The 12,328-nt window shown below is 44.0% G+C and overlaps 1 protein-coding gene across 4 annotated transcripts in view; it reads right to left on the bottom strand.

The window, feature by feature from the left end:
- CLEC16A (C-type lectin domain containing 16A) overlaps positions 1 to 12,328 on the bottom strand; it is a 411,773-nt gene that overhangs the window by 350,008 nt on the left and 49,437 nt on the right. For all 4 annotated transcript variants that reach the window (XM_073542856.1, XM_073542853.1, XM_073542854.1 and 1 more), the window contains exons 5-6: positions 10,721 to 10,826; positions 1,362 to 1,485 (exon numbers count right to left, since the gene is read on the bottom strand). In XM_073542856.1, the coding sequence (XP_073398957.1) occupies positions 1,362 to 1,485; positions 10,721 to 10,826 (230 nt within the window). The remainder of the gene's footprint in view (positions 1 to 1,361; positions 1,486 to 10,720; positions 10,827 to 12,328) is intronic.

Genomic DNA, 12,328 nt, shown 5'->3' with positions numbered 1-12,328 from the left:
ATGCAAGTGTTGGAATGTGGTCAGGAGCCTCCAACTCACCTGGATGGTGGGGTACCACACCTCATGAGGAGGTGCAGTACCTCTGTGGCAACTGAATCCTCAGGGGCACCACCTCAACACAGGCAGGACCCCACCTTAAATATCAACTTAGTATAATGAATGAATGCAGAATTTCATGGTTGTCACTCCCACAATACAGGAGTAATTTGCCTTGGCACCAAGGAAACCAATGCAAAAGAGAAAGAATAAAGGGGGAGAATTATTGAAAGTGTTGCAATACATACAATACAATTGTTGTTTTAGAGCGACGCTTACAGAGAAAAATCAGATTCCAGCTTTCATTACTCAGAAAACTTTTTTGAACAGGAAAGGAGTAATCCAATTCATAAACGGTCTCTGGAAAAAGTCGCCCTGCCAGTGTGTACTAAGTATATGGATGTAAGGCCAGCAGGAATACGGGGTGCTGTATACAGAGGTCACCAGCTGCTTATACGGACGTTAGATGCTTGTATATAAGGTGCCATTGTAACGCAGGTAACAGCGATGGACAGTATTAATTGTACTTTATTCACTTTAAAACTTTGTCCAGGGGACAAGCATGAAATAGCAAACTCTGTCACCCAGCAGGATCCAGCTCTGTGGTCTGTGCAGGAACTGGAAGGGGTAATGTATGTGGACATTCAACCAGCCGCCAGACCGCTGTAGTCGCCAGATGAGTTGAGCGCTTTTGTTTGCTGCTGAGGTTCCATTTAACAAGCCTAGCAATATAACCTAGGATAAAGGCTAAACCAGAATCTCAATCTGCAGTCAGAGTGTTTTGGGTTATTGCCCCTCATCAATGCAAAGAGTGAAATCTGATTTGGCTAAGCGAGAGGCTCTGGGACTGGTATTTACGGGGTAATGTGATCTCTTAGAAAAAAAAAAAAAAGGAGTTGCGTGCACCCCTTTCAGAGTACGTGCCCGAGACGTTTTATAGACACCAGCCTACCCGCTGAGGAAGGATCAGACGATGTTTTTCCAGAACCATCCTCTTTGGTGTCTTCCAGGACGTTTTCTATGTGGCTTTAAATCGGAAGCTGCCTGAAAAATGGCCAGGTCACTTCTTTTTCGAAGTCTGAAGTGGTTGAAAAAGCTCAAAAAGACTGAATATATGAATAAAAAAATCGTTTTGACATTGCAATGGATATGTTCCTTCTTTTTATGATTTTTAAATCGCTCCACTCAGGAACGCCCCTGAGAACTCCGTCCTGTACACACAGCCTAACAGGCGTACTGGCACTCACTGCAATCCAATAAAATGATTTCCAATGCACACTACAATGTTCCAATGTTCCAATACACAGAGACCCTCCGATACTTACTCTTCGTCGGTCTGGACACACTTATCAAGCTCGATCACATGAATCCCGATGAACCAAACCAGATTAGAAAAATACGGCACAGCGGTTTTATCTCTAATGTAGTGTAACATGGGCTGGTTGTTAACTACAAATAATAAAAAAAAAAAAAAAAAACCATTAATTTATGAGATAGGCACAGGCAATACATTAAGTATAAAAAAAATAACGTTTAATTATACAACAATCCAATGACCTTGAAAGGTTTGCGTCCATTAGGCTAAAATAAGGTAAAGCCTGTATATTTGTACACTCAGCAGCGGGTTTAACGATTATAGCTTATGCCGTAAATGTGTAACAATATTTCCTTATTTTATTTGCTTACTCCAATTACAAAAATGTTATGGCTGCCACAGCGAGGAGAGGGCTTGTAAATCTGTGTTTAGTAATGAGGCCGTTAGTGGCAATTAAACAAAGTAAACAGCATAAGCGAAGGGCAAAGAAAATGCAAGTGTTACACATTATATGTCTGTGTGTGTAGTCAGTAGTGGGTGTGCAGTATGTGGGTGATGTGTATGTGTAGTGTGCAGTGTGTGAGTGAAGTGTGTGTATTGGGTATGTAATGTGTAGTGTGTAGTGTGCAGTGTATGTGTAAAGTGTGGGCAGTGCGTGTGTGTCAAACATCAATAACCTGTGGCCACTGCAGCCATTGTGGACCATCACTCGCCTTAAGGCCAAGTTCACACGATCAGTATTTGGTCAGATTTTTACCTCAGTATTTGTAAGGCAAATTCAGGAGATGGTGATAAATTACAGAAGTGGTGACGTGTTTCTATTAGGCCACGTTCATACGTTCAGTGTTTGGTCAGTATTTTACCTCAGTATATGTAAGCCATGACGACAATGAGTGGGTGATAAATCCAGAAGTGGTGACGTGTTTCTATTAGGTCACGTTCATACGTTCAGTATTTGGTCAGTATTTTACCTCAGTATATGTAAGCCACGACGACCATGAGTGGGTGATAAATCCAGAAGTGGTGACGTGTTTCTATTAGGTCACGTTCATACGTTCAGTATTTGGTCAGTATTTTACCTCAGTATATGTAAGCCACGACGACCATGAGTGGGTGATAAATACAGAAGTGGTGACGTGTTTCTATTAGGCCACGTTCATACGTTCAGTGTTTGGTCAGTATTTTACCTCAGTATATGTAAGCCACGACGACCATGAGTGGGTGATAAATACAGAAGTGGTGACGTGTTTCTATTAGGTCACGTTCATACGTTCAGTATTTGGTCAGTATTTTACCTCAGTATATGTAAGCCACGACGACCATGAGTCGGTGATAAATACAGAAGTGGTGACATGTTTCTATTAGGTCACGTTCATACGTTCAGTGTTTGGTCAGCATTTTACCTCAGTATATGTAAGCCACGACGACCATGAGTCGGTGATAAATACAGAAGTGGTGACGTGTTTCTATTAGGCCACGTTCATACGTTCAGTGTTTGGTCAGTATTTTACCTCAGTATATGTAAGCCACGACGACCATGAGTGGGTGATAAATACAGAAGTGGTGACGTGTTTCTATTAGGTCACGTTCATACGTTCAGTATTTGGTCAGTATTTTACCTCAGTATATGTAAGCCACGACGACCATGAGTCGGTGATAAATACAGAAGTGGTGACATGTTTCTATTAGGTCACGTTCATACGTTCAGTGTTTGGTCAGCATTTTACCTCAGTATATGTAAGTCACGACGACCATGAGTCGGTGATAAATACAGAAGTGGTGACGTGTTTCTATTAGGTCACGTTCATACGTTCAGTATTTGGTCAGTATTTTACCTCAGTATATGTAAGTCACGACGACCATGAGTCGGTGATAAATACAGAAGTGGTGACGTGTTTCTATTAGGTCACGTTCATACGTTCAGTGTTTGGTCAGTATTTTACCTCAGTATATGTAAGCCACGACGACCATGAGTCGGTGATAAATACAGAAGTGGTGACATGTTTCTATTAGGTCACGTTCATACGTTCAGTGTTTGGTCAGTATTTTACCTCAGTATATGTAAGCCACGACGACCATGAGTCGGTGATAAATACAGAAGTGGTGACATGTTTCTATTAGGTCACGTTCATACGTTCAGTGTTTGGTCAGTATTTTACCTCAGTATATGTAAGCCACGACGACCATGAGTGGGTGATAAATACTGAAGTGGTGACGTGTTTCAATTAGGCCACGTTCATATGTTCAGTATTTGGTCAGTATTTTACCTCAGTATTTGTAAGGCAAAATCAAGGGAGTGATAAATACAGAAGTGATTACGTGTTTCTATTATACTTTTCCTCTGATTGGTCAGTATTTTACCTAAGTATGTAAGCCAAAACCAGGAGAGGAACAATCAGAGGAAAAGTATAATAGATACACGTCACCCACTCCTGGCTTTGACTTACAAATACTGAGGTAAAATACTTACCAAATACTGACCGTGTGAACGTGGCCTAACAGTGATCTCTCTAAACGCAGTGATCAGCAGGAGTAGTCACACATGCAGAGGACAGCTGCTTACAAGAGTCAAGCGAGGCTGGGGTTAAGGCACCTTAAGGGGGCAAAAATCACATATGGTAATTTGCTATGGTGAGAAAAATCAGCGCTCCATTGACCCAAATTTATTTTGACCCACTAACTGAACCAATCAGATCTCACTCCTCTCATGTGATGTGGAAATGTCAATGCTAATGCCAAAAAGATGTAACTAACTCAACTTCGGCTTCCCACTTATTTAATTAAAGGGAACATGTCAAACTTCTGCCTTCCCAAATCATTGATATGACCGTGTAGCACTTTAAACGATAAGCTAGTCGATCCCTTCATGACCCCAAATGCTTTATCAGCAAGAAATCATGTTTTGATGTTCCATCTGGAAGTGCATTGGGGCGCCATGATGCACTCACAGCTCCTCCGCCTTACGCTGTCTGCCTAAGCTTGCAGCTCCCTCCCCTGGCTGATCCACAGGACGGTTTTCTGGTACATGCCATAGACGTGTCAATCAACCAGGAAAGGGGGCCGCTAGTACAAGGAATACTTTGTGGTCATAAAGAGATCAATTGGCTTTTTTCTTTTTTTTTTTTTTAAAGGGCCATACAGTCATATTAATATTTTTTGATCGTGGTGGAGGGGGAAGTAACATTGGTGGAGGGGGAAGTAACATTTCTCACAGTTTCCTTTAAGTTTTAGTAGTTTGACAATGTAATGCATGACAGCTAAGGTTTCAAAGAGGACTAGTGGTGTCAATGTAAACGCAGCCACCTGGTAGATATGTACCTTGTTACAAGTCCTTACAGCCAATTGATTCAGTTACAAATTACAAGACCAGAAAGCTTTTCATAAGTCAACACGTGATGCCACCAGGAGACCCACGTGACGCCACCAGGAGACCCACGTGATCCCAAGGTTATCATCTCATGCCCACCGATGACATATTGATAACCATGACAGCTTACTAATCAGGGCACATGCACAGGAAAAGCAATGGTAAATGGTTAGCAAACTTACATGACACTGCGATATGGCACAGAGGGATCACCAGTGAAGAGAGGGCAAGAAACAGAAAAGAAGTATTATGATCAGAACCTGGGTCATTAAAGCATCAGTTATCACTGACAGGGCTCCTTCACATTTGCTATCGAAAATGAAGCAAGGAAAAAAAACAAGGCAAAGTGCAAAAAAAGGGACAGAATTAACACTTCCCGAATTATAATGTGAACATTTGACTTAGGCTAGTTTCACATTTGCGTACGGAGGAGCTGCGGACTTCCTCCGTGAAGCTCCACCGACTGCCGCACCTCCTCCGGTCAGCTCCACCTATGTCCGCATACTTCTGCATGCGGCCTGCGTACCCCATCTTTAACATTGGGTACGCAGGTTGTGCGGATGTATGCGGATCCCTCCACATGCGTTGTTTTGACGATGCGGTGACCGCATCAAATTCCAACATGTTGCGTTCGACACGCGTCAACGCACTGTCAAAATGACGCATGCGGAGGCGTCCGCATACATCCGCACGACATGCGCACCCAATGTTAAAGATAGGGTACGCAGGCCGCATGCAGAAGTATGCGGACGTAGGCGGAGCTGACCGGAGGAGGTGCGGCAGTCGGCGGAGCTTCACGGAGGAAGTCCGCAGCTCCTCCGTACGCAAATGTGAAACTAGCCTTAGGTGGGCAAATTTGAAGAGGCCCTGGAAAAAGTAACCGCAAGTCTACAAGCTGTTCTCCTGAAGTCTGTAAAGCGTATCTCCAGTGATAAATGAAAATTTCACAGTGTTCATAGAATCCACGTGTAAGCGATTCTCACAGAACAGCGCTAATTGTGCTGTATTCATTGTCGGCTACGATAATGAAGCTGCAGTGCGGTCCCGGTCACTACGTCTACAGCCCCACTGGCTCATATTATACTGGCCACCCCAGCCCACCTTATACCAACCAGACCCATCTAGAGACAATATACAATTTCTAGGAGTAAAATATTCAGCAGGGAGGAAGGGCTGCAGTAACGCAACTCTCCTCCTTTTCTATCGCATGTTGACTTAAAAAGAAGTGTGGAACCAGCGAGAGAATGAAGCAAAACAGCAAAGAGGAGGCGGAATCTTATTTGACCCTGTGAAGTTTTCAGGTTGATGACTGGAGATCAGCTTAAACCAACCCAGAAATATATATACGGTGGTTTTAAATTCTTGCTTTATTTTTTGCAGTTAATTCTATACAAGTCAGTTCTACCAAAAGAAAAAAGTTAGAAGTTCCCAAGAAATGAATAAGACGTGAAGCTCTTTCATCTGTAACCTGGCCATGCATGACTAGAGATAACAAAGGGAGCTGAATTCATGCTACACTACTGCATGACTAGGAGGACAATGGTTTTCATGGTCAGAGAGTCATTTCTGTTTAATGCTCTTAAGCAAACTTTTGAAATGAAGCAAATGTTGTATTACTTATTTGGTAGATTGGTAGATAGCGGACACCAATCCCCAAACTGAAGACAGAATGCTGTAATTCTAGACGGCACCACTTTACTGCAGCTCACCGCTGCCATCCTGTGGTTCCTGTGCTTGCGGCATACACTTCAATGGCCATAAAAAATCCACTATGTTTATATATGCATGTGAATCTGTGAGCGCATAATATAATATATATATTTGCCTTGTAATGTTTTAATTTCCTTTTCTGTCCAGATGTCACCGTTTCCCAGAATTCCAAGCGGAGGAAGTTTACCGACCACCACATTGGGACACCCAAGTGATGGGTGTCTCAATATTGAAACTGCTGCTGGTACCACCAACCTATTGCGCGGTACCAACAGCAGAACACTGTCGCACCACACACACAAACTCTATACGCCGCACTCACCCTCTTGCGTGGTACCACCAGTGGAACACTGTCGCACTGCACCAATTCCGCGCAGGCGCAGTGAATCGTTTGGCTGATCCCGGCGGCAGATGCGCAATATGTCTACAGGCAGAGGAAGCCGGTCACATTAAAGGGGTTTTCCCACGAACGAAAGTTCATTTTAAAAATTGTCTGTCTGACCGTGTATGGAGCATACCATATCTCCTGGGCAGGGGAGGAAGCAAAAGACAATACTGACATTACAGCAGGGGATCACAGAGGATTCATTTTCTGAGATGAGATATTTCACTGTTTTTAACCTCTTCGCGACCGCCCACAGTAGATAAACGTTGGCGCTTGCTGGGCTTTGTGCAGCGCCGACGTTTAACTACTGTCGGCGGTTTTGTGCCCCCCGGGACCCCCTCATACCTTATAACGCGGGGATCCCGGTGCACAATGCATGCTGGGACCCCCGACGTCATCGAGACCTGATTGGTTCAGGTCCTGATGACGTCGCGTCACAGCAGCCAATGAGAGAGCTCGCTGGGAAAGCTGCTTGTTTCCCGGCGATCTCCCTCATTATAACGCGACTTCTCCTCTGAGCTCATGCTGACAGATGAGCAGAGGTGAAGCAGCGTTACAGTGTGACTAGATCGCTGCCTGGCACAGCTGATCGCTGCCTGGCACAGCTGTGCCAGGCAGCGATCTAGTCACACAGTAACGCTGCTTCTCCTCTGATCATCTGTCAGTGTGAGATCAGAGGAGAAGTGGCGTTACTATGTGCCGTGCAGCGATCTTGTCACATAGTAACGCTGCTTCTCCTCTGATCATCTGCCAGTGTGAGATCAGAGGAGAAGTGGCGTTACTATGAGTCAAAAATACAAAAAATAAAAAAAAAAGTAAAGAAAAAAAAAGCAGGTAGGCGGGCTAGGGCTAGGGTTCGGGTTAGGGCTAGGGCTAGGGCTAGGGTTAGGGCTAGGGCTAGGGTTAGGGCTAGGGTTAGGGTTAGGGCTAGGGCTAGGGTTAGGGCTAGGGTTAGGGCTAGGGTTAGGGCTAGGGTTAGGGCTAGGGTTAGGGCTAGGGTTAGGGCTAGGGTTAGGGCTAGGGCTAGGGTTAGGGTTGGAATTCGAATTGGGGGTTTCCACTGTTTAGGTACATCAGGGGCTCTGTAAATGCAATATGACGCCCGCAGACCATTCCATCAAAGTCTGCATTCCAGAACGTCACTACTTCCCTTCCGAGCCCCACCGTGTGCCCAAACAGTGGTCCCCCCCCCACATGTGGGGTACCAGCGTACTCAGGACAAATTGGACAACAACTCTTAGGGTCCAATTTCTCCTGTTACCCTTGTGAAAATAAAAATTGGGAGCTAAAAGATCATTTTTGTGGAAAAAATGATTTTTTTATTTTCACGGCTCTACATTATAAACTTTAGTGAAACACTTGGGGGTTCAAAGTGCTCACCACACATCCAGATAAGTTCCTTGGGGGGGTCTAGTTTCCAAAAAGGGGTCACTTGTGGAGGATTTCCACTGTTTAGGCACATCAGGGGCTCTGCAAACGCGACATGACACCCGCAGACCATTCCATCAAAGTCTGCATTCCAAAACGTCACTACTTCCCTTCCGATCCCCACCGTGTGCCCAAACAGTAGTTTTCTTCCACATATGGGGTACCAGTGTACTCAGGACAAATTGGACAACAACTTTTGGGGTCCAATTTCTCCTGTTACCCTTGTGAAAATAAAAAATTGGGGGCTAAAAGATCATGTTTGTGGAACAAAAATGATTTTTTATTTTCATGGCTCTACGTTATAAACTTCTGTGAAGCACTTGGGGGTTCAAAGTGCTCACGACACATCTAGATAAGTTCTTTAAGGGGTCTAGTTTCCAAAATGGGGTCACTTGTGGGGGTTTCCACTGTTTAGGCACATTAGGGGCTCTCCAAATGCGACATGGCGTCCTATCTCAATTCCAGCCAATTCTGCATTGAAAAAGTCAAACGGCACTCCTTCCTTTCTGAGCTCTGCCGTGTGCTCAAACAGTGGTTTAGCCCCACATACGGGGTATCGGCGTATTTGGGAGAAATTGCACAAAAATTTTTGTGGTTCATTTTCTGTTTTTACACTTGTGAAAATAAAAAAAATGGTTCTGAAGTAAAATGTTTGTGAAAAAAAGTTAAATGTTTATTTTTTCCTTCCACATTCCATTCATTCATGTGAAGCACCTGAAGGGTTAATAAACTTCTTGAATGTGGTTTTGAGTACATTGAGAGGTGCAGTTTTTAGAATGGTGTCACTTTTGGGTATTTTCTGTCATATTGACCCCCCAAACTCACTTCAAATGTGAGGTGGTCCCTAAAAAAAAATGGTGTTGTAAATTTTGTTGTAAAAATGAGAAATCGCTGGTCAACTTTTAACCCTTATAACTTCCAAAAAAAAAAAAAAATTATGTTTCCAAAATTGTGCAGATGTAAAGTAGACATGTGGGAAATGTTATTTATTAACTATTTTGTGTGATATCACTCTCTGATTTAAGGGCATAAAAATTAAAAGTTTGAAAATTGCAAAATTTTCAAAATTTTTGCCAAATTTCGATTTTTTTAACATATAAGCGCAGTTCATATCTAAGAAATGTTACCACTATCCTGAAGTACAATATGTCATGAGAAAACAATGTCAGAATCAGCAGGATCCGTTGAAGTGTTCTAGAGTTATGGCCTCATAAAGTGACACTGGTCAGAATTGAAAAAATTGGCCTGGTCACGAAGGCAAAAACAGGCTCAGGCGCGAAAGGGTTAAACAATATTTTACCTCACAAAATCTATCCTCTGCGATCTCCTGCTGTAATGTCAGTATTTTCTTTTGCTTCCTTCCCTGCCCAGGAGCTGTGGTTGGTTCTGTACATGGTCAGACACAGGAGACACAGAGCACAGGGGGGGGGGGGTGGGGGGGCGACAGCTCAAGCGGGACAACACATGAGGGGAGAACACAGCACAGGAAGGAGAGAGACAGCAGACAAGTGGGCCAGCACATATGGGGAGAACAGCACAGGAAGGAGAGAGACAGCAAACAAGCGGGACAGCACATGAGGGGAGAACACAGCACAGGAAGGAGAGAGACAGCAAACAAGCAGGCCAGCACATGAGGGGAGAACACAGCACAGGAAGGAGAGAGACAGCAGACAAGGTGTATTGCACATGGGGTAGACAGGTCAAAGAAGAGAGCACAGGCGGGAGAAGTCAGCACATGGGGAAAGAGAGCGCGGATAGGTGGTTGAGCAAATGGGGGTGGAGATTCTCAACACTGCAAAGCCTGCCCCCATCGTGACATAACTGCATGGAATGCCTGTGTTGTGACTATCACAGCCGCAACACATGCAGCTTGGGCGCCGAACAGCTGATTATCGGGAGCGCTCCAGATATCCAGGTTGCCAATGCAGCTTCTTCGGTAAGCGCTATAGCTTGCCAAATAAGGAGGGAGCCAACGATGTTCACTCATCTCTAGTTATGACCACTCATAGTGACCATTACTTAGTTGTTAGTGGTCATAACAGTAGATACATAAGTTACTGCAATGCCCCGTACATGGGGTAAGCAACAGCTAATCGGAAGAACTATGCTCCATTTCTAATTGGAGGTCTTTGATAATATTACTACTACACCTTCTACATATTGGGATAGCATTTTGGAAATGGGAATACTACTCTAATGACAGGGTGACCATGGGATGACTTAGACAGGTCTACAGCGAAGAGTTTCCCTGATAGCAAAAGAAATTTGGTGCTCCTACCAATATTGGGGGGAAAAAAAAAAAATAAAAATCGATGGCAAAAGTCAAGTCTGCAGTTCACTGAGTTGGGTGTTTTAGTGACCAATGTTGCCCCAGAATCATCTCTGTCATACAGGATTATTACTCCACCCCAGGCATTTGTGTAGTGACCAGTAACCCCAGTGACCCTCGCCACAGCTAGATACCGTAAGTCATTCTTACCTTTGTATATATTTAATGTGATGTTCCTGACGGCCACTCGCACCATGTGCTCCGGGTGGTTAAAGAACTTAATGGCTTCAGTGTAAAGAGCAAAATCATTGGTGTGCTGGAGAGGAAAAAGCAAACATCACTACATCACAGATGGGTCACCGAACATTCAGGAACTGAACATGCTGAGAAATGTAACTGGAATAAGAATACTATAGAATTAATAAAAATAACGCACAAAAAAAAAAAAAAAAAAAAAAAAAAAAAACACATTACGTACATCGAACATGATAAAAAAAGCAACTTCGCTTTCATGTTGGAGAAAGTGTCTGAAACCATAAATGACCTAAAACAGGGGAAATGTCCTGGCCCAGATGCGTATTCAGTGGGTTTTTACAAGCTGTTTACCGCATCGCTAAGCCCAATATTTCTAACGGTGTGCAACTTTATCTCTTCAAGAGGCTCCTTCCCCCCTCAGGCTCTAACCGCTCACATTACAGTACTACCAAAACCTGGTAAGGACCTTTCCTTGTGCAATAATTACCGCCCAATATCCTTGATAAATTTAGACATCAAAATATATGCAAAGATGATCGCAAAAAGATTAGGTCCCCTCCTCATGAGTCTGATAAACTAAGACCAGGTTGGTTTTGTCCCAGGGCGGGAAGAGAGAGACAACACTACACACACACCATTTCACTAATAGATAGAGTGGGAACAGAGTGGGAACGGAGGGGGACCCCCATGTCTATCATGTCGATTGATGCTGAAAAAACATTCGACAGGGTTCACTGGGAATTCATATTTCAGACCTTAAAGGGAATCGGCCTACAGGAAAATATGCTCCATAGGATCTCCGCTTTGTATACTTCTCCAAGTGCACAAGCTAAAGTCAATGGCACACTTTAGAATACATTTTTGATCAGGAATGGTACGAGGCAAGGGTGTCCACTTTCCCCCCTCCTATACATACTAACAATGGAGTATTTGGCCACTGCAGTACGCAACAATTCCTCAATCAAGGGAATTAAATTAAAGGGGTTGTCCAGGCTTTTCCCATAATCTCAGTACATATCTGGGCTGCAGAATTATGACAATAAGTAATTTACTTTTTTTCACTAGTTTGCATGGTTTACTAGATATTCTGAACAGAACGTCCAAGGGGGGGGGGGGGGGGGGGTGTTATGGCATTGAAATGAGAACTAGTCGCAACCTCCTACTCTACTCCAAACATGCCCTCTATAGCAACAACCCCGCCCTCCATAGCTACAGGCCCTCCCCATCCACATGAAGAAGCCTATCCCTCCTCACACAGTAACAAATCGTCCCCCTCTATCAGCCTCACTGCAGAGAGCAGACCACCCAGGTGCTCCTCCCCCAGACACACACTGAACAGTTATCTACGGAAAGTGAAACCAGTGAGGAGGGAAAATCGTCCTGTATTCTGGGCCACTCCATGATTACAATACATAACTCATTATCAGCAATTCCTTCCCTCACTGTCCCAGGCTGCTGGCAGCAGTGAGAACAGACTGATGGCAAGTAATGGGGGTCTGCAGCTTCTAATCTGCACAGGGGATGGCAGTCACTGATGTAATCTGTTGTGTGACAAAGCCTCTG

The sequence above is a fragment of the Dendrobates tinctorius genome, unplaced genomic scaffold (assembly GCF_039654945.1).
Source record: "Dendrobates tinctorius isolate UK_male_01 unplaced genomic scaffold, ASM3965494v1 ptg000129l, whole genome shotgun sequence".
NCBI classification, from domain to species: domain Eukaryota; kingdom Metazoa; phylum Chordata; class Amphibia; order Anura; family Dendrobatidae; genus Dendrobates; species Dendrobates tinctorius.
Note: the sequence above shows the minus strand (reverse complement) of the source record. Positions and strands in the feature narration are given on the sequence as shown.